This window comes from Onychomys torridus, chromosome 18 (assembly GCF_903995425.1).
Source record: "Onychomys torridus chromosome 18, mOncTor1.1, whole genome shotgun sequence".
NCBI classification, from domain to species: domain Eukaryota; kingdom Metazoa; phylum Chordata; class Mammalia; order Rodentia; family Cricetidae; genus Onychomys; species Onychomys torridus.
This window is the reverse complement of record NC_050460.1, coordinates 46,166,454-46,190,272: the sequence shown is the minus strand read 5'-3', so window position 1 is coordinate 46,190,272 and position 23,819 is coordinate 46,166,454. Positions and strand designations below refer to the sequence as shown.

The 23,819-nt window shown below is 40.2% G+C and overlaps 2 protein-coding genes across 2 annotated transcripts in view; one reads left to right on the top strand and one right to left on the bottom strand.

Moving 5' to 3' along the window:
- The window catches only part of Ctnna3 (catenin alpha 3), a 1,414,880-nt gene that overhangs the window by 855,312 nt on the left and 535,749 nt on the right, over positions 1-23,819 (bottom strand). The window lies entirely within an intron of this gene.
- Positions 18,606-23,819, top strand: part of Lrrtm3 (leucine rich repeat transmembrane neuronal 3) — a 166,322-nt gene continuing 161,108 nt past the window's right edge. Inside the window, exons 1-2 of the mRNA XM_036167772.1 lie at positions 18,606-19,200; positions 19,540-21,071. Of these exons, the coding sequence (XP_036023665.1) occupies positions 19,197-19,200; positions 19,540-21,071 (1,536 nt within the window). The 5' untranslated portion in view covers positions 18,606-19,196. The remainder of the gene's footprint in view (positions 19,201-19,539; positions 21,072-23,819) is intronic.

The window sequence follows — 23,819 nt, the reverse complement described above, 5'->3', positions numbered from 1 at the left end:
TTTTATATATGTATATAATGAAATATAATCAATCACTTAGGCCTACTCTCTTAAAACATATAAAATATATCTGTTGGGACTATTTGTAAGGATTAATGGATACCTGAGTAGCTTTCTCAGACCCTAATTTTGAGAGACTATCCATGGGAAAAATAAAAGAAAACTAGTATTATGTCTCTGCCAAACTTGGAGTTGCCCTGATTTCCCACTATGAGTGAAATAGTATGGGTTTTCACATTGATTAAAATTCTCAGGTCACTCAACCATTAGCTAAATTCAGAGCAATCCACTAATATCTAATAGTTGGAAATATATATCCCAAATAGACACTAAAATATTAATCCACAGACCCAGAGGGGCTAGGTAACAAGGATGTCCCAGGGAGAGGATGCACTCCACATTGATTTCCGCATTATGAGGTAAAAACTTTCCCTTTTTGTATACCATACCTCATAGTGATTTCACAGGCTCTACCTTCTATTGCAAGCTTCTGCAGGGACAGTATGACTTCATGTCCAGTTACCCATAGTATACAAGCTGCCAGACATTTATTTCTGACAAGAGGTCTACATTTGTCTCGGTCAAGTTACAGTTCATGTGGACAAGGATCTTATCTGAGCTGGGTGACAGTGCAATGGTGATTGCACTTCATCTGTTTTAAAAAATGTTCAGAATAAAGGGATGGCGTGCACTCCTGGAGACACCTTGAACTGCTGGATTGAAGACAGTAATAATTCTTGCTTGGTTTTTCAATGCCTGATATCTGATAACTGCTCACTTACAGGTTCTGGTCATACTGAATGCTAGTCAAGCTTAACAACTGTTTCTGCTGACAAGTCATGAAATGATTGAGGATACTCTAGGTATTATTGTATGATTCATTTTTGTAACTGTTTTGGTCAGGAATTGTTTCTCTGATAATAGATACTTCTTAAGTTTATAAATTTAGTCTGGATAATGCCATCCCTGTCAAGTGACAAGGTTTCCTGTGCCTTTGCTTGTGATAACAGTCAATAGCAACATTGTATCAAGCTCTTTACCTGCATGTCACATTAGATTATACAGACTATGTGGTGGTTTGAATAACAATGGCTCCTATAGGCTCATATGTTTGAATGCTTAGTTATCAAGGAGCAGCACTACTTGGGAGGGAACAGGAGGTACAGCCTTGTGGAAGTAGGTATGATCTTGTTGGAGGAAGTGTGTCACTGGGAGTGGGCTTTGAGGTTTCAAAAGCCCAAGCCAAGCCCAGTGGCTCTCTCACTTCCTGCTGCCTGCAGATCCAGAGGCAGAACTCTCAGCTACTTCTCTAGCACCATGTCTGCCTGCATGCTGCCATGATTCCCACCATGATGAAAATGGAATACACCTCTGAACTGTGAGCAAACCCCCATCAAAGGCCCTTTTTAAAATAAGACGTGCTGTGGTCATAGTGTCTCTTCACAGCAGTAGAACATTGACCAGGACAGACTGTGAGAATAGATGTGTGCTTTTCCTCTTAATTCCCTCCCCAGTATCTGGAATGTAAGTGACACAGGCAGATATAAAGGAGATAGGCTACAACAGGCTTCTCCCGGCTTGCTCTGCATCCAGACTTCCTCGCCCTTATTATTGGAATACTTTTGTGTATTGTATTTCTACATTTTGTTTTGATTTATTCACTTATTTACTTAGTTGGGTTTGTGTGTTGGTCTTCGGTGTTGAGGGCCATACCCAAGGCTCACATCTGCTGGGCAAATAATCTAGCACTGAGTTATAGTCCTAGGCCTTATTTATTTTTAAAAGTTTACTAATATAGTAAAGTGCCTAGTAAAAGCGCATTTGGGCCACTAGAGGTAATAACATGGATAAAGAGTGAAAGTAAAGAAACAGCATTGAATAATTATCTTGTCCCTACCCTGCCCAAGCAGAAATACCACAAAAGTGCAAAGTCCCTGATATTTTGCCCAATGTAAGGAATATGACACATTAAATATAAGTTGATGATCATGTTGTCAAGTTGCCAAAATACTAATGGGGATTACCTTTGGATGGTAATGCCATAGTTGCTACATTCTGAATAAACATTCACTACCATTATAACAGAAGAAAACATAAAGGAAAATTTAGTTGAAGAACTATGACCTTTTTGTTTAATAAACACGTTTTTAAGTTCTAGTTATATGAGTAAGTCTTCATGAGCATAGACGGGAAATTACATATGATTTCTGTCTATCACAGAGAAAGATTTTAAATTCTCTCTGAGGAAGACAGAAGGCTTCAGAAACAGACTGATACCAAAAGGTCAAAGTTCTTACCTTCATCACATTGAGTTGGGCATTTGCTGCTTCTTTTTAGGAATCTGTGTTTGGACTTGTGAAGTGTGGCTTGGCTAAAATAATCTCAAAATCCTTAACAATTCTATAAGTCTCTTAAGCCTTTAAATCACTATTAGTTGGTATTACTAAGTATTTTCCAAGTTTAACTTGCAAAGCTTGTAAGCCACTTGAAATTACATAAAACCTCTTGAGTCTTCTAGAAGTATCCATGGAAAATACACAAAGCTTAAGGATCGGGACTAATGGCCTGAACATGTGACAACATGTTTAATTGTTTGGGCTTCTCTAGGCAGAGGTCTAGCATGTCTCAGAAGAAGAGCAACAAACTTGAAATTACATATACCACATAGTCTTCTGATTTCAACTAGATCCTATAGAGAGGAAGTGTATAGAATAAACGTAAGCTGTTGCCTTTAAAAGACAACTGTTTCCTTTAAGAGAAAGTTTTATCTCAGCCCAGCCAATGAATACAAGAAACAACTTACATTGCTATGCAATGCCTGTTCCCAGCTTTGAACATGAGTGTACGCTGGGCAATAAACAGATACAAACTTGTGTCACGTGTTCAATCTACTTGCAGTCTAGCTGCATTTCTACTGCTGTGATAAGACACCATGACCAAAGCTACTCACCATAGAAGACATTTAATTGGGGCTTACAGTTTCAGAGGGTTAGAGACCATGACTGTCATGATGGAGACTATGTCAGCAGGCAGGCAGGCATGGTGGTAGACCAGTAGCAAAGAGCTCATGCTGTGGGATGTTCTGTATGTTAAATGTGTTGCTCTGATTGGTTTATAAATAAAATACAGATTGGCCAGTAGCCAGGCAGGAAGTATAGGTGGGACAAAGGGAGAAGAGAATTGTGGGAAGTGGAGGACTGAGTCAGAGAGACACTGCCAGCCACTGTCATGAAAAGCAAGATGTAAGGTACCAGTAAGCCATGAGCCATGTGGCAACTTATAGACTAATAGAAATGGGTTAATTTAAGATATAAGAACTAGATAACAAGAAGCCTAAGCCATTAAGCCAAATAGTTTAAGTAATGTAAGCGTCTGTTTGTTTATTTTATAAGTGGGCTGTCAGACTGCCGGGGTTTGGCGGGAGCTGGAGAGAAAACAAACATGTATTCAAGGTTCTTTTGCTTTTGAGGTTATAGATAGTGTATGCATAGTTAGAGACTTTTTAAAGCTTTGCACCTTTCCTGGAACTCACTTGGTAGCCCAGGCTGGCCTCAAACTCACAGAGATCCGCCTGGCTCTGCCTCCCAGTACTGGGATTAAAGGCATGCGCCACCAACGCCTGGCTTAAAGGCCAGTCTTTAACAGACAGAGTATAAGAAATAGATAGCAATGGAGGGCAGCAGTTCCCTCATCCACAGAAACCTTGAGCCCCATCTCCATCCGTGAGCTGTGATTCTACTCTACAGAACCATTTTGCCCATTTCTTTGTCCACTGCATCATTTTTACCATGAATGACATCTGCTAATAAAATCCTTATCCCAAACATGGACAACTGGCCATTCAATTCCCTCTTCTACCTCAAAACTCATGCAATAATGAATACAAAGGAGATAAAGAGTGGGGGAAGATAGATGAACAGTTTCTATGAGAAAGCACAGAATGTGTCATAGATGAACTTGTACACTGAGGAAAGGGAGACCTTTCACTGGGTAGCAATGCCCCAAGCCTGAGAGGCATCAGGAAGAAGTTACAAAAAATATGGGGAGTGGCTGAAAGCTTTCATGGACAGTGGTCAGCTCTTGTAACTCTGTATTAACCTCAAGCAACCAAGACCTATTGCCTTCTCATGAATTTTGTGAGACTTTTTTTTGAGATTATAGTATAATTACATCAGTCATTCCTCCCCTTTTGTCCCTCCAAACCCACCTACTCTTTCTAATGAAACAGAATCGATTTTCTGTTAACTTCAAGCTAAGAAGCTAAGCCCAAGAGAAATGAGCACCTTGTAGTGAGGTTAAGGATTCAAACAGGGGTTATATCCTCAGGGCCTTCCCTGGTCTTGTGCAGAGAACACTGGGAACAGGCCCAGAGATTCCAAGAAGGAGGTTGGTGATTGACTCTGATAGAGATAACCACGTACACACATGCACCTAGAGTTTTTCTCCATGAAAAAGACAGTTTGCTATCTAATCTTGCTGACATAAAATCCATAGTCTAAACCTTGCCTGCACAGGAGGAACTTTCCATCAGCCTTCGGAGCCTGACTCACTAATCAGATTAATGAAGACACAATAATCTTAATGGTTTTTAAAAGCCTCCAACATGGAATAGACCAAAATAAACTGACAAATCATATCAGAAGAAAGAGAAGTTTTAGCCTGGAGTATCCAACAAAAATTTCAAATAATGCCCTCAGAGTGAGAAAAGACATTGCCCCTCACAGAGAAATAAAGGATACCATGAAGACAAGGCCAAAAGGGTCAAAACAGAGCTTGTGATGTGAACAAATATGATTATTCAAGTTTGCATGGGGGTTCAGGCATCAACAAACATTTTGTACAGAAACCACATAGTGAATATTCTAAATGCACAGGGCTTAGAGGTCCCCGCCTGTCATTACAGTAACCTCCGACACAGTATCAGTACATGTGGATTTGACTTTGTTTATTGATATCTATGCTTTTAATATATATAAAAAGGATCACATCATAGAGCTGAATGATCACTCTAAATATAAAAAGATAAGGAGATGGAAAGAAGAAAGAAAAAACGAAGTATCAATCTAGGAAGCCTAAAATCTGCCCCCTAAAATTCCAGAGAGAACAAAGAAAATAGAGAGGATACATTTACACACACACACACACACACACACACACACACACACACACACACACACCAGGCCAAGGGTCTGGATAGATGGTTTGGTGAACCTTCTTTAACTCCAGTTCCAGGGATCCCGATGCCCTCTTCTGGCCTCCTTAGGCACCAGGCATGCACAGGATACACGGGCATATATGCAGGGAAAATGCTCATATTCATACAATAAAATAATTTTAATACAAGGGTCAAAGAGTACAAGTCCCTAGACGAGAATGGTTCACCAAGTACTACAAAGTGAATGAATAATGACCCAAACTAAAGTAGTATGGTTGCCAAATACCTGGGAAAGTAAAGAATAGAAGCATCCCGGGAGATAATGATAGACTGTCCGTTTCAAAGGATGGGGAATCTCAAGAATGCCTGCTTCTCAGCAGTCAGGGAGGTAGCCACAACAGAAGCCTGGGTGAAAGAGTCTGAAAGAAAATCGTTTATAACATGTGCATGTGCAAGAACCCATCATCTGTAGGGGTGACCCAAAACAAAATAACAAGGGCCTAGGATGTGACCTCTTCGTTCCACACTCATCCTTTCTGAAGAATCATTTACAAAGGAGGTTTAACAAAGTGTGTAGAAAACCAAGCATAGGGACACATGGAATACAGAAATGAGAGTCCTATAAGGGAGAGTGGTCAGCCCAGCACTCGGTGAGTGACATGATTGGATACCAGAGCAGAGGAACATAGTATAACAAGGTGCAAGGAGTGTCTGAACTGCCTGAGTGGTTGGAAACTTCACTGCTTGATGATCTGTTAACGCGCTAGGAGAGACAAGTACCACTGTTTGCAGCCAAAATTACACAGATTGCAAACAGAGAAGAAAAGTAGGAATGATTCTTAATAAATAGTTCTTTAAAACTGAACAAGAATAAAAACTATCTGGCATACCTCTTAATTCTCAGTATCACTGTTTGGAGCCTTCATATGCTATAGGTGGCCAACCAAGTCAGCATTATACTTAATAGAGCTATTAATCATGGGGAGTAGGAACCATGTAAAATACTAAGTCCTGGATCATGTTAGCATGGTATTAAAATATCAGTAAAATCCAAAACTATTCATGTGGCATAAATAGCAGCTAAAGTAAAGTGATTGCCTCTGAGAGAATCACTGGAGAAGAAGCTAGGGAGATGGGGGCCAAGATGGATGTTTTCGACAGAACCCTTTTATATTTGAAGTTTAAACTATGTGCACAAAATCCAGTTCTCCGTGAATAAATATTAGCCCGTAATGGTCTCCATTTTTAATGTACCCATTACAATTGAAGAACCCCCAGAAAGCTAATGCTATAGCCATTATCAGCTAATACAGCAGGATTCATTTGTTTATAAATGGGAAAATGTCAAAAAAAAAAAAAAGAACTAGACCACTGTAGGCATCAGAAACAGAGTCAAAGAACATCAATATAAGTGAAGTAGGGCCAGGCGATGGTGGCACATGCCTTTAATCACAGCACTTAGGAGACAGAGGCAGGCGGATCTCTATGAGTTTGAGGCCAACCTGAGCTATAGAGCGAGTTCCAGGACAGGCTCCAAAGCTACACAGAGCAACGCTGTCTTGAAAAAAAAAAATAAGTGAAGTAGGAAGGTACAGATCCAAGACCTTCCTATATGTGCATTTCCTGCTGGAATATTGGGGTTTGATATGACTGAGGGGCCTTCAACAGTAACTGGGATCAAATCCAAGGGAGAAAATGTTTCTGGTACTGTGGCCACAAAACAGTATCTAAGAAGGCCAATGGAGCTGGGTATTTATCGTATGGACTATGTTTTTAATCCCTTGATTGCTTTCTTTGTAGTATGTAATTTTATTTATCAATATGGTGCTTGAAATCTCAATTGTGCTGCTATTCTGGTCAGAGAAGATGCCCACCCTTGGGCTAATGTGCTGGAGAGGAAGAAGTGAACTCCTGAAGCCACCATAAAGTACTGGTGACTGTGACATAATGATAGATATCCCGTCTCTCCCCCTGATTTCTGACAAAGAGTACCTCAAATCCCTATAATTTCCTGAGTAATACGGGTTCATTTTTTTTTCCAGTGTGGTAACTCTTGGTTGGCTCCTAGATATCTACAGGATGAGGGACAAGTATCAGAAAAATCAAACTGTGACCAGAAGCTTCAGAGCTTCAGCCCCAACCACGTCCTTTAGGAGAGGACAGCTCGAGGTTAAGTAATCAGTTGTTTCTATCCTGTAGTTTCCTTGAAAACTCTTAAACTACAGCATGCAGAGAAATTCTAAATTAGTAAAGCTATCCACATGCCAAGAAAGTAGCACATTGCCGAATTCTATGGGACAGAAACTACATGGAACGTTCTAGAGCCTATCCTATGCGCTCTTAATCTGATCGTCCATCTACATTCTTTATCATAGACTTATAGACATAAATAACTTTCCCTGAGTCCTGTAAGTTGTCATGACAAGTTAGGAAATATGAGTAGAAAGTCTCCAATTTGGAACAAAGTGAGAAGGCAATTTGAGTAACCCAGAAGAATCTACTCTAGATGGCATTTGAAGGGAGTCAGGGAGGTTGCAGGACTTAGCCACAGTGGAGTGTGCATTAATTCCAAGAAGCCCACACCATACAATATCCCAAGAAATCCAACAGATGCCTAGAGACTTGGAGAACTTGCTAGTGCAGAATGCCCCACCCTCCCCCTATACAAGTTCTGGTATTGACTATGACATGAGTATACTTTAAAAAGAGGCACCTCCATTTGATGTGAGACTAATTGAAAACACCAAAGATGGTTATACCACAAGGGATAGAGTCGTGTGAATTTCTCTCAACTCGAATTACTCCAGAGGGATTATCTGATTGCTACAACATTGTCACTCCCTTATCCTTGCTGTAACATGTTTCTCCATGCCTCTAAGACTAGCTGACACCACACTGTGAACCTGTGTTGTTGTTGTTGTTGCTGTTTTCTTTTACTATCTCTTCAAACAGAATACATGGAAGGCATGTATCTTAATATCAACAGCACCATAGAAAGCTTGAGAACATAATAAATACTCATTGAAGAGAGAAATGAATCAGCAACCTAATACCAGAGGAAAAGTCATATTATTATGAAGCATTCGTGGCCTTTTTCTCCCAATAACGAAGTTAATATTTAACTTTATTATTAAAAAAAAAAAGTTGCAAATTTAAAAAAAATCACACATAGATGTGGTAGACCACAGAGGTTTCCTAGTGAGATCTGAGCTTGCTTTACACAGCAGGGCTGCATTAGGGAATGGCTGGACCATGTGCGTGGTCACCAGGTGTCCGGATTGTCTGCACTTGGCTGGCTGGGGGAAGGTCTTCTGCTCCACTCCTTAGCATTCCTCTAAAAGCCCTTTAGTAGAGACAGAAGGGGATGGTGGTTTTTGACCCAGCCCCTCCAGAGGCTATCCTGTGTTTCTATCTGTCTCTCTCCATTTATATTTCTATCTAAATATTTCTCAATTCTCCCTGCTCAAGAGTACCCTGGTGGTAAAAGTGGGGGCTGGTTCCCCCACACATAGAATTTTCAATTTAAGTTAATTATTGAATCTCATTTTTGCCACATGGTGGCTCTGCTGTTAGTTGCAAAATTCTCCCAAGCATCTCCAAACATTCTTGGGCTTGCTTGGCTTTCAATCAGGAAATAAATGGCCATGGGTACCAAATATCTGCAACATAAGGATGATTGACTAGCTCAGATAACTTGAGTCCCCAAATAGTTGAGATGCATTTTAGAACAATTTAAGGACCTATAGAGTCCTTTTCTACTAACACATTGCAAACTAATGTAGAAGTTCATTGCATGTTAAATATACAGCCTAAAACAATTATCAACCAAATGTCTTGCTTTAGATATAAAAAATAGAATCAACCCAAGGAATATTTACCTTTTTCTCAAAATCAAGGTTTGTATTATCTTTTCCCACCTGGTGATTGAGGAATTTAATCTCTGTGCTAAAATACAAGGAAGTCAAGTTCTAAAATACATTAGTCTAGTCATTTCAAACTATCACATGCAAACACACAATGTAAAATATATTCAAAAATTCTTGTTATAATAGGACATATGTGATGTGCATCAGCCAAAGGTTTATGATGATACCACTTTCAAAACCTTGACTTCACACTCAAATCACAGTCATCTGTGCAGAGTAAAACATCAAATATTAAGGTACAAAATTGGGACAGGGACCCTTTATAGCCATCCTACTAAAACTCACTTGTTCTACTGCAAGCAACCTTAAGAAGTAAAGCTTGGGACTACATGGGGGACTATAAATTATACAGCAGGGCTCTGATGCTAGGTGTTTCTTCATGGAATTTGTTCTAAGCAAAAATCTAGAAAATGAATTTTTCTCCATATAAGAGACTACCAATAAATTTGTATTGCTGTTCATTTGATAAAAATTGTTGAGAATCTATTAGAAGAGCATGTCATATCAATGCAAAAATTCATGAACTGATTTTGTAAAGAACAATATAAAATGATTTTGCTGACTGTAAGCAAAAAAGAGAACTGTGATAAAAATAAAGAATATAAATTCTGATGATATGAATATTAGTGTAACATTGACTCAGGGTACCTTATATTCTTGTTACCAGCGCTGCCAGGGAAGTCATTACTGAATTCCCTGCTAGTATAAATACCATGATGTACATATTTCTCTCCACTGTATAAGCCCTAAATTACTCAGAAGTCACTCAAGTTGTAAATTATCACCAGGAGTGGTTAGATTTCCCAAGTATCCAGCTGAATGTTCTGTCGAAATGAGTGAAGGACTCTCGCTCAATACACAAGCCACTAAACTTACAATACAAACCTTGATTTTGAGAAAAAGGTAAACTTACCACTAAATGGAGAAACATCATGTGCAAAACATAGAACAATTTGTCAACCATGATGCAAGATCTCAATCAGCTCAATGGCATCAAATAAATAAGCAAAACCAAGAGGCTACAAGATGTCAAATTAAATGTTGTTATAAATTAGCAATATATATGGATGCAGAGATTTGATTTTAAAATACTCTAGAAGAAAATAATAATGTTATGTATATAGGAAGAGAGTAAGAATAAACAGAACTGCACAATCTTGACCGTTGTAAAGGCTGATGATTATTATAAGGTTTATTTTATTTATTTTATTTTATATCTATAAATACATATATAATTAGATATATAAATATATAATTAAATATATATAAATATATATAATTAGATAATAAAAATATTTATTATAGTTTCTACTTTTATGTATCTTCCACAAAAAAAGAAAAAAATGAATATTTTTTTAAGGTCATGTTTGGTCTTCAGAAGTTTCCCAAGTTTAAAAGTGATACAATCTCAATTTGTGGTATTTCCCTATTCTCAAAGTTAGTTTATGGTATCCTTCTGCAGGAAGTTGCAGACAGGAATACAAGCCACAAGAATGTGCCCTGCTGCTACCACACACAAGTATCTACAGATGGAAGATATAGCGGGCAACCTTGTGAGGCTTCATTCATTTGATATTTCTTCTCTCTAGATAGATATTGCAAAAACACTTTAATAGTCTGACTTTGAACTTTTTTTACTGCACTTATCTAAGTCAGAGACGTTCACTCATAACTATATGTAACCAGACAAGGCTTTTAATAGAACCCTTGAAGTAAGCAGGTGGAACCAAAAATATTCCCAAGACTTGCTAATGTTCTGATGAAGATCAGAATATAATTGTAAATGTAGATATGCACGTGAATACTGGAAGGGACTTGGTACAGAGACTACAGTGGCATTCTAGAAATATTACTTTGTAATATACAGAACAACTCCATGCTAGGGAAAACAACTTCTAAACTAGAACAAGAACTGTTTACAGTATACGGCATGCAACATAAGGCCATGATATTAAAAGCTCAGTAGCAATAGAATATTAAAGAATTTGAAGTATTAGTAAATTCTGACTTTCCTTAGTCATGTTGGTGACCTTTGATGCTTGTTTACTCTGGTACAAACCCATAGCCAGCAAATCTAGATAAGATCAAAGGAAAATTAATGTGTATAGATTCTCTGATCCACACTGAACAAATGTAGCTTATTCTTACTCACAAATCCTGGAAACTACTAGAAAACAAAACCTTTGAAGGTTCAGAGGAAGGTTTATGGCTTCTATTTTACAGGTGAGTCCACATGAGACCCTGAGATGCCTACCTGAAATCAATTTCAAATTCAGAATGTCAACTGGCCTATATAATATGTTATTTTCTAAATTATTCCAGAAAATGTTTTGAATTCATCAAACTTAACTCCTAGAATGCTTAACCCAAATTTTCTCATATCTAGTCACTATGTAATTTTTACATTTCAGTTTTGATTAAACTATTTGGCTCCACTGTCCTCCAAAGCTACCTGCAAAGACAGCCCATCACTTATCCCTCTCTAGAGCATCTGAATACAAAAATACTTTTAGGAAGGTTTTTTTTCGTAGTCATTTTATCATCTTCTGTTCTTAAATTCACAACATGCTTTGAATCCTAATACCATAAAGCTGCTTTCAAAGTTGGACTTTGGGGATAAAGATATGGTTCTGCAGTTAAGAGTATGCTCTACTAAATGGTCCTCCCTGAAAACATGTATATTGGTAGCATTATATGAACTGAACAGGTTGTATTTAGGAATATATTATATACATATACTTATATACATATGCAATAGCAATCAGTAAAAAAATTAAGACATTGTGATTTCAAGGAGAGTAGGGAGGGATATATGGAAGGGTTTGGGGGAGGAAAAGAGAGGGAGAAGTGTTGTGAACAAAGCATACTATCATAAAATTAAAAATGTAAATCCAAAAAAAACAGTGCAATGCCTTTGCAGAGGATGTGAGTTCATTTCCCAACACATGTCAGAGAGCTCACAACTACCTATAATTCTTGCTCCAAGGGATCCAGTGCCCTCTTCTGGGCTCCATGGGCACCTGCACTCAAGTACACAAAGATAAACACACACACACACACACTCACACACACACAAATAAATAAATAAATAAATAAATAAATAAATAAATAAATAAATAAACTAAATAGTAAAACAATCTGTGATTGGTAGTTCATACTTGGAATCTCAACAATTGAGAGGCTGAGGCAGGAGAATTTGAGCTCAAGACCAGTCTAAACTACATACACAGTAAGATCCTGCCTCAAAAACAAATAAAATACACATTTTTAGAACTTAAATCTCATGAAATTGAAGAAAATGTGAGTACTAAATCCAAATGAAATTCCAGAATGTCGAACTCTTGATCTTACTTCTAAAATTTGACCCATAAAAGCTGTTGATGGCTTTGGTGTTGTCCAGATTGCTGAGCCTGTAAAACTGCAGTGAGTTGGGGAGAGCTGGATCAGTAGTTAAGAGTGCTTGCTGTTCTTCTAGAGGACCTGACTTTTGTTCCCAGAACTCATGTCAGGCAAATCACAAATACCACTACATGCATGTTCATAATTTTTTTTTTTTGAGACAGGGTTTCTCTGTGTAGCTTTGGTGCCTGTCCTGGATCTCGCTCTGTAGACCAAGCTGGCCTCGAACTCACATAGATCCACCTGCCTCTGCCTCCTGAGTGCTTGGATGAAAGGTGTGGGCCACCACCACCTGGCTACATGTTCGTATTTTTTTAAAGAAGAAAGAACATATCTTTAAAAAATAAAACTAAGAATCCACTTTAATTTCATTATCTCATACCTCTACTTCTAACCTGTTTTTTAAAATAATTTTTGTTTTCTCTAAAACATATGCAGATTTCAACCACTTCTGCTACCACACCAGCCCAAGACCACCACCTTTCTCTTTGTGAGAGCCTCCTTCTTGGCTTCTATCCTGTCCCCTGTTGCAATAACAGGACCAATAATGATCATCTTAACCAATGTGGACTATAGTAACAAAATGTCACCTGCGGTACAAACAACAGGCTTCCATTTCTCACAGTTCATAGATCTGGAATATGTACCAGATCTGACTTCTGGGCAGAGCCTTAATAATGGCATGTAGATAGAGTCATTCTCCTGGATCCTCACATTGCATAGAGCAGAGGGAGAAAAAACAAGTACATCCATGCCTCTTCCCATCTTTATAATCCCATGAACTTCATCATGAATGCTTCACCTTCAGGATCTTATGAGTCTCTGTGTCTAAACATCATCACACTGGAGATAGGCATTTCAATATAGGAAGCTGGCAAGGATGAAAGCCTTCAATCCAAAGAAATGATCCTTTAACAGACAATCTTTTTAATATGTCCATTCTGAGGTGTGGGGGGAGCTCCATCATTCCAGACTAAAGCTAACATTCTTACAAGAGTATAAACATCCATCCATAATCCAGTACCTAGGACTTCTGTGGCTTCATCTCTAACGTCTCTAGGGCTGTCACCTCTGCTCTGGATTGGTTGTCCTTCTTGAACTTCATCAAACACATGACCTGTTTCCACCTTGAGGTTTTGCACTAGCCGTTCTTCCCCCTCTTTAAGTTGAATGAGCCCATCTCGTTCTTCAGTTTGCTGCTGAAGCCATTTTCCTAGTGTCCTAACCACCCTTTTAAAATCCATCTATTTTCTTTACACATCCAATCATCCTTATATTTTTTCTTTTTTCCTATTGTCCACATTACAGTCATGCTAATTACATTCACCTTATTGTAACAAAACACCTCCACAAGTGCAATTTCTAACAGAAAAGTGTTTACTTTGGTTCACATTTTCAAAGGATCTCAGACCATCTGGTGGGGGAAGGCGTAGTGGACTTGGTGACAGGGACCCTGTGACAGAGGTTCATCATGTCATGACAGACTTGAAAGAAGAGTGGACAGAAGTAAAAGCTGGGCTAAATCTAGCAACTTCCGTTTATGAGACAAGTCTCTATTCTTGAACGCCAATACTAATTAAGAAACTAGTGTTTACATTGATAGTGTCTGTTTCATTCAAGCTCCAAACAGCACAGACCTTTATTTTATACACTGATGTCCATGTGTCTGGAACAGTGTCTAGCACATAATGATAGTATTCAGACTATTTACTTGCTCAGCCCATGAAGTCTCCAAAGCCAGGTACCCTGAAGATATCCGATTTTCAATCTCGCTTTTTTTCACACCTTTATATTTGACAATCTGGTTTCATAGTGGTCTGAAATTTGGCATTATATATAGCCACTTGATTTATTTGCTCAATTTAAATAAAATGTGTTTAGTTATTCAAAGTAATGTTAAGTGCAATTTAAAAAAAAAAGTGTTTATAGAGATGATGCCATGTTTTATAACTGTATAAATCATAAGGCCTGAGATGCATTGGGGAAATTTAAGTTGTTGGGCAGTTTATAGTTAATCCTCTCTGTGGTGACAATTGCAAAGGAAGCTGCCAAGCACACAGTGGGACATAATTTTGCCTGTGTTGAAAGGCAAGACAGAAACAATCAGCTGGCTGCAGTCAACAAGGAAAAGAGGATAAACTTTGAAAAACATACCAGAAAATTAGTAAAATGGCTTATTATAATATAGTACTTTTTTCCCTTTTGAGTGACTACTTGGAATCTTTAGAATAATTTCCACAGCCTTACGTGATTAATGTGGCTTCGAATTGTTTTTTCCATCTTGGGATTTTTCAACTGGCATCATTGATCATTTCCCCTCTTCAAGAACTTTGTCACCTTGAACCAGGACTAACATAGAGGGATGCCAACTTAGGAGCTGGTGCCTAGAAGGGACCACTCAGAGTGCCTCAGTGCAAGAACAGCAAGAAGACCTCTGAGAAATAGACAGGTGGTCAGCACTAAGGGGAAATAGCAATTTTAAGACCCAGGGAAGGAGCATGAGATCAGAACCATGGAGCAGGACAAGATGGGACACCAAGATAGCAAGGAAAATGCTTGAAAATTAAGGACAATATATATGTAATACAAGAAACTATGTTGACATAAATGATCCAAGAGTACTTGTCCCGTGAAAAGCAACATGAGAAAATTATTTCCCCCTGGTCTCCTTAGTGCATCTGTCACAAGGGTATGAGGCACATGGACCAGTGAACGGCCCTGTGCAGCTGTTAGGCAAGAAGGATGTCTTCATACAGACTTCCCAGTGTGAAGGAGGAAGGGTGAGGAGGAAAATCAGAGGCTTTCAATACAGAGAAATGAGAAAGACGCTATAAATATGATTCCCTGTAGGCTTTTTTGAGACATGCGAGTTGTGAAGTCCCATTTGGGATGTTAGATAATAAAGACTCGGCGTTATCCTTCTGGACTGTGCTGAGTTGAATATTTAAAAGCATATTTACTATTCTTGTGGAAATTATGGTTTAACTATGAAGACAAGACATCTCTAGGAAGAGTGAAGGAAGACCCGCTAATCATTTGATTTTTCTCCCACCTTTTCTACACATCATTTAAAAGTACTTCCCTTGAAATTGTTTCCAATCTCACTAAGAGAGGAAATCTCAACAAGGAGTGTATAAGGGTACGATTACATGTATTGTTTCTTCTAGAGATTTGGACCCCCCCCAACCTGCTAGCACTCTGGCACTGACTCTCCTGAGGATCCGGTGGTAGACCCAGAGGAAGAGTAAGTAAACCAGGTACAACTGTGTGCCTTTGTCTTGAAATTCAGGATTCCACTTTCCCCAACAGACCCAGAAATGGGATTGACTTTTCAGAGCCCCTCACGACCACTTGTCAGAGCCTAAGGATGGCAAAGGGGGATAATTAAGAACAAGGTTCCAAAGAGACAGTAACAGGGTGAGTATGATTGTACTGCATCATGTACAAGTATAAAAATGTTGTTAAGCTATGTTTAATGACTACACACTACCAAAAAACACAAAATTAAAAATTTCAGCCAATTTTATAATATAAAAAGACTACCATTACATAATAAGCTTATAGTGTGGCTACTGTGTTTACAACAAAATATATTATGGTTCTCAAATGTGTCAAGTACTGCTGTGCTAAAAATAACTGAGAGGCAGAAAGTGACCTCTTGGAGGTCACAACTTAGTATCAGACATCTCCCTTCTCTCTCCTATTGAGAGAGTACTTGTTATTGTTGATTCCTTTTTAATGGTTTCTTAAACATACTTGTCCATCAAAAATACACCCTCTCTGTGGCCACACTCATGGAAGAAAACTTAACTTTTTTCCATGTCTCAGTAGATGATCTTATACCCACATACATATGGGGCAGCATTAAGTGGGCTCAATGGGTTTATAAAGAGAGGATGGGAGAGAGAATAAGAGAATATGAGCACATGAATTTGAATCGAGCAGGTCCAAAGGGTTAGGGGAGGGATTGGAGGGTAGATTTGATCAAAGTTCAGTGTATGCATGTATGAAGTTCTCAATGAAAAAGAAAAGCACAACCTCTTCCATCCCCTTGAATCAGAACCTTGGGGGTCTGGATAAGCTGTCTGAGTGTTTTAGATATAGTTACAACACCTGTAAGTAAGTTCTAGGCAATCACTGCATTGTCAACAGCATAACACCCGAAGGGGTGGCCTATGCCCATGGGCCCTTTGATTATCATGATTAGCATTGACCAAACTGTTCACCCTTGGATAATATCAAAGTGGCCCCTAATTGAGATGCAGCCAATTCACCTAACGTAAACAAAGCAAATATTGTAAAGAATAGTACTTATTTATAGACAATGGCAAACTCTGTAGTTTGGGTGTTATGCTTTGCTTTGGGGTAGAGAAAACAATGAGCATTAGTTACTAGACATAGTCCATAGAACTAAAACATTAATTTTAAGTAGAAAATGCAGATGGTGAAGGTATAAGAACTTTTCCCACTGAGTTTACTACAAAAAAAAAAAGAATATTCACTGAAGCAATTCTTTGTGAGTTTCCAACTGTTAATGCAGTCAATATCCAATATTAAAAAGCAACATCAGCACACATAACAGATACCATTTGTTCGATTTATGTGATAGACACTGAGATAAGCACTTTGGGATATCAAGATGGTGTAGGGAGTGAGGCTGTAGCCCAGGAACCTAGTACCATGATCAAAGACAAAAATACAACTCAATATTCAAAATATGCCTATGAAGGAATTTTACTATCATGTCCATTTTGCAGGCAAGAAAACTGAGGCACAGAGAAGGTGGGAGTGCTGCTCAAGGTAACACAGCTGGCAAATTTGGAGACTAGCTGTTGCTTCCCCCTCACTTCCTCAAAGACAAAGGGAACTCACAGGTCCTACCCCAGAGAGCATGAGTGAGTTCTGTATAGCTTCCCTGCTTCTTTCATTTCTTCCTCTCTCCTAATTTCACCAGTTAGGGAGCACAGCAGTGCCATTGGGAAGGAACTGGTGGCCCTGAAGCCACCTAAGACAGACTTGGTTCTTCCTGTAAGCTCTATGGATTCCTTGCCATATTCTGGAGCCTTGAGCTGGTGACCCCCTTGAATCCCAGGCCCTTCACCTCTGAAATGTAGATTACAGTGGGACCTGCACCTTGTTATTGTCCAAAGATAAAACAGAGGGCTGGAGAGATGGCTTGATGGTTAAGAGCACCGGCTGCTCTTCCAGAGGACCCAGGTTCAATTCCCAGCTCCCACATGGCAGCTCACAACTGTCTGTAACCCCCTCACACAGACATAAATGCAGACATAAATACCAATGCACCAAAAATAAAGTAAAAATCTTTTTTTAATGTAAGAAAATAAAATTATTTAAAAAAAAATAAAAGCAGGTGATTCATTTAAAGAACTTAGAAAGCACTCAATAAATATTATTAGTGTAATAAACAGAAATAAATCAATAAACTATGAATCAAATGATCTCTGGGTTCTAATACTAGCACTAAAAATGGTTTATTTCTCTTCTGATTAAAAATGAAGAACAAGAAGGAAAAAAAAAGGCCAGCAACCAAAACAAGCCCAGTCATAAGCCATTAAACCAATAAGCCATTAAACCAATTACAGCTTTTGTGGGGAAATCAAAAAAGCCACTAGACCTATTAATTTGTGTGTCATTAGTCATCCCCCCTATTGTAAAGCCAATGTAGTCCAGCGTCCTGAGACACCTTGCATAATATAATCACTGTGACTCCAAGAGGTCAAACAGGCATGCTCTTAATGCAGCTTTGTGAAAAGCTCAATAATTCATTTTATAAATTTCAGCTCAAAGCCTACATTGAGGTTAAGAAAAATTGACATTCGATCCGTGAACTTCACGTCAAGCTCTAGAAAAACTCTGGGAAGCACACGCTGGGCGACTCGGCAGACGCAGACAGTACAGACAGACGCTGCCAAATTGTAAAACAAGACTTGGAAATCACGGAAAACGTTGCTAGTTATTGATTACGTTGACCATTCACTTCCTATTGAGCCACCCCAAAAGAATCATTCATTTTCCAGCCGAGCCTGCTCATTTGCAAGATAAAAGAGAGCCAGCTCTGCACATGCCCATAGTGTTCCTCACCACTGGGGGCAGCTTTACATAAGACTGCATTCACTGAAACTGAAGCAACAGTCCCAGCCGCTTTCAGAATGACAGTCTGCAGGAGTGAGCTGAGCGTGTGCGCGGCGGAACCGGGCTCTCCTGCCTGCTGGGCTCCAACGCAGCTCCGTGGCTGAACTGGGTGCTCACCGCCACGGGACCGCCCGGCTATGGAATACAGATGTGGCAGTACAGGTAGTCCCACGTCGCCTAGAGGAATACATCATGGGTTTTGAGAAGAAATTGTAGAAGCCAGTTTTTTTTTTCACACACACACACACACACACACACACACACACACACACACACACACTGTAAAGATGCAAAAACGTAATATCCATGAAGATCCTATTACCTAGGAAGACTCGGATGTTTTGCTGCGAATGCGGTGTTGGGATTTATTTGTTCTTGGAGTGTTCTGCATGGCTGGTAAAGAATAATGTTCCAAAATCGGTCCATCTCCCAAGGGGTCCAATTTTTCTTCCTGGGTGTCAGCGAGCCCTGACTCACTACCCTGCAGCTGACAGGGGCTGTCATGCAGACGGCCCCTAAGCCAAAGCAAAAGACCTAAGGACGGCCTTTGAACAATACAAAGGATGGGTATGTTTTGTCAATTTTCTTCTTTCCTTCTTAAAAAAAAAAAATTTAAAAATGGGGGAAAAAATCTCCCAAGTCTATGTAATAATTCTGCTTTAATTGTTTTAAAGATTATCTTTCTCTGGTCTAAGACTATCAATTTGATAATCAATGGACATATATTTCCTTGTTTAACTATTAGAAATATACAGTATCCTTATATTCCAAAGGTGATATTTGGTGTTAAATGTTTTCTATGTGTTTACATTTCTAAATATGGAAATTGGTGGCTAGGTTTGCTTGATTTTTTAAAAACGCATTCTTTTTGGGGGGATAACTTTTCTAAGTTGTTTTTATTTCCAGGTTTCAATGTAATTAGGCTACTGCGCGGATCAGCTGTAGCAGTGGTTCTAGCCCCCACTGTCTTACTGACAATGCTTTCTTCTGCTGAACGAGGATGCCCTAAGGGTTGTAGGTGCGAAGGCAAAATGGTATACTGTGAATCTCAGAAACTGCAGGAGATCCCCTCAAGCATATCTGCCGGTTGCTTGGGTTTATCCCTTCGCTACAACAGCCTCCAAAAACTTAAGTATAATCAATTTAAAGGGCTCAATCAGCTCACCTGGCTCTACCTTGACCATAACCATATCAGCAATATTGACGAGAATGCTTTCAATGGGATACGCAGACTCAAGGAGTTGATTCTGAGTTCCAACAGAATCTCTTATTTTCTTAACAACACCTTCAGACCTGTGACCAATTTGCGGAACTTGGATCTGTCCTATAATCAGCTCCATTCTCTGGGATCTGAACAGTTCCGGGGCTTGAGGAAGCTGCTTAGTTTACACCTTCGCTCCAACTCGTTGAGAACCATCCCGGTGCGGATCTTCCAAGACTGTCGCAACCTGGAACTTCTGGACCTGGGGTATAACAGGATCCGAAGTTTAGCCAGGAATGTCTTTGCTGGCATGATCCGACTCAAAGAACTTCATCTGGAGCACAATCAATTTTCCAAGCTCAACCTGGCCCTTTTCCCAAGGTTGGTGAGCCTTCAGAACTTGTACATGCAGTGGAATAAAATCAGTGTCATAGGGCAAACCATGTCCTGGACTTGGAGTTCCTTACAGAGGCTTGACCTGTCTGGTAACGAGATCGAAGCCTTCAGTGGACCTAGTGTCTTCCAGTGCGTCCCCAATCTGCAGCGCCTCAACCTGGATTCCAACAAGCTCACATTTATTGGTCAGGAGATTCTGGATTCTTGGATCTCTCTCAATGACATCAGTCTTGCCGGGAATATATGGGAATGCAGCAGGAATATCTGCTCCCTGGTAAACTGGCTGAAAAGTTTCAAAGGGCTGAGAGAGAATACAATCATCTGCGCCAGTCCCAAAGAGCTGCAAGGGGTAAACGTGATCGACGCGGTGAAGAACTACAGCATCTGTGGTAAAAGCACCACCGAGAGGCTTGACCTGGCCAGGGCGCTCCCCAAGCCCACGTTTAAGCCCAAGCTCCCCAGGCCCAAGCATGAGAGCAAGCCTCCGCTGCCCCCCACGGTGGGAGCCACCGAGCCCAGCCCAGAGACAGATGTGGACACGGAGCACATCTCCTTCCATAAGATCATCGCGGGCAGCGTAGCCCTCTTCCTGTCCGTGCTGGTCATCCTCTTGGTCATGTACGTGTCCTGGAAGCGGTACCCCGCCAGCATGAAGCAGCTGCAGCAGCGTTCCCTCATGCGAAGGCACCGGAAGAAGAAAAGGCAGTCGCTCAAGCAAATGACTCCCGGCACCCAGGAATTTTATGTCGATTATAAACCCACCAACACTGAGACCAGCGAGATGCTGCTGAACGGAACGGGACCCTGCACCTATAGCAAATCAGGCTCCAGGGAATGTGAGGTATGAACCATTGCGATTTAAAAACAAAACGAAACACACACACACACACACACACACACACACACACACACACACACACAGAGCGCGCTCTTAAAAGCTGGGAAAATAAGTGGTGCTTTATTGAACTCTGCTGACTATCAAGGGAACACGGTGCCCCTCCCCTCCCCCTCCCTCTCCCTGTGCTGGCAAGGGCCTTCCCTGTCTCTGAGAGTGTGTTCATAATACTGGTCATTTTCCTCTCATAAATAATCAACCCATTGAAATTTAAATACCACAATCAATGCAAAGCGGGAACTCTGGTTTAACACCATGCCTATTGTGTAAGACCCTTTATGGATTTCATTAACATCACATTTGTTTCCAGGAAAAAAAAAATTCGTTTCCTGAGTGATCCCACACCTGCTCTTCTTCTCCACCTGGGAGGGCCAATCTTCGGCTTTGGGTGTTTTTCAGTTCATTGGCAAAGCCAGAGGAAGAAAAAAAAATAAAATAAAAGGAGGGATCCTGGGACCTTGGATGGTTGACTGAATCTGAAGAGATGACTTGATTATGGCACACTCTGGAGACTGGGGATGAGAAACAATGCCTGTCTTTCAAAGAAAGTCCCAGAAAACTATCCCGGGGTAGTAGGTTAGAGCAGGTCCCTGAGCAGTTTCCAGGGATTCGGAAATCCCAGGGCACTCAGAGAGACAAGTGGTAAAGGGTTAATGCTGATGACTGCAGAATGCAAGGAGACAGTGGGAACACCAAGTTTGAGACATGCAGCCTTATCTTACATCCCCATCCCTGTAAAATCCAACCGAAGGGTTCACTATCAATTCCCTTTCGGCCCCTGTGTTCCCTAAACATGTTGGTTCGTTACACAACCACACTGTTAGATAGGCACATCCGAGGAAGCAGACTGTCCACTGGAAATGAGGGAGTTCAGAGACAAGGCTGGCTGGTGGAAAGCACCTTCTCACACACACGTGTGGCTGGGACCTTCCCAGGATAGGTCTCTCTGCAGCTTATTTTCCAAGATCCTCCCCTCCACCCCACCCCCACCCCCCGTAGGTAATAGATAGCATCCTGAGCTCTGGGCTGTCCTGGTCGGGTTTGTGAGGCTGTCCTGTAAGTGTCCAGTGATGTGTTCTACACACACCAGACCCCTAGTGACTGACACTTCGTTCAGATGTCTGAATGAGCTTCTCCAACAGCATCCCTGGGGAGGATGCAGAAAGTCAACCCTGGAGGGGAAATGGACCCACATGGTGCCGATTCGCCTTTGGTTTGCTGCTGCTGACATCCCTGTGTCCCTGTGCTCATCTGTATTGTAACTCATCCATCAGTGCAATTCTGTACAGAACTGCTTGGCAGCCTGCAAGCTGCATGCATGTTGTTATGTCATTGGTGAAAGTCTGTTGGCTGCAGCACGGATACCACGCCCTCTGTGTTTATGAGGTTTGGGGAAAACACGTTTATTCTGTCACCCCCTTTTGTCCTCGCTCTCAGAGGGACAGATGTAGTCTGGGAGCAGACCATAGTGATTTTCACATCAAGGATAGTTCATCTTATGACTGGCCAGGCCTTACATCTTTGACCACATCCATAGTCTTTCAAAAGAGTTGCTGAATAATAATAATAATAATAATAATAATAATAATGGCAAAGAAAAAGTGAATGGCTATTTCTTACTAGCTTTTTTATAGAGTATGGAGGTCTTCCATGGGCTGTGACGGAAAATCTAGACAAGTCAACATGAAATATATCAGCAAGGAATCCAGATTATTAAAGCCATATTTCTATTAGCAATAAGGAAAAGCAACGTTTTGAGTGGATGTCTCAAGGTACTTTGAGGAGACCCAGGTGCCAGCTCAGAAAAGCATCATGAGTACCTGTTTACCCATGACTAACCATTGAGTATACATTTGTTAATGACAAATGGCCACAGAGTCCCAGTGGATTACTAATGCAGATACATCTTACAGCATCATGAGCTGGATGAGCAAACTTACTGAGATGGTTTTCATTGAAATTGTACATTTACATTTTTCTATACTGTCAGTGAATACATATTCCATCTAAATTTTCCCTTTGATCAGCCTCATTTTCATCTGTACTATGAAGATGACTGTAATAATTAAATGCACTGTTGAAATGGAAAACAAAGCCCATTTCTATTATTTTACTCGACCTTCTGCTTTATTTATCATGGGAAACAAATATGTCTATTCAAGGCAAACTGACAGCTGTGTATCTTTTTAATTTTTTTTCAAATTATTGTGATGCCACTAAGATAAACAAAACAGGTTTGCTGCATCGAAAAGTATTTCTAAGACTCAAAACCACTTGGTGTGTGAAACGGATGTAAATGAATGGGCAACATCTTGAAGGCTGTTCATTTTTAATGCCTCGCTCTACCTGGAGATGTACTGAAAAAAAAAAAGCAAATGAAAGGCCTTAGAAATGACAAAACACGTTTTGATTCAGGGCATGAAATTACAAGGGGGAAAGTTTTAAACACATGTCTCTCCTTTGTGAAGGACTCTTTTCCAACTGTCACATGCTCTAAGAACCAATCTGTGGCTCCTATGGCTAGAGAGTTCTTCCTTCACCATGTGGCACATGACAAAGCCAGCTGGCCAGCCGGTCAGAAGTTGCTGTCCTTGTGGCTGCCCGTGGCACTTCCACACCGTATACCGAGGATCTATTTCTATAAGTATTTAAAATGTACCTCATATTGGAGAAGAACCCTTGCTATTCATTTTT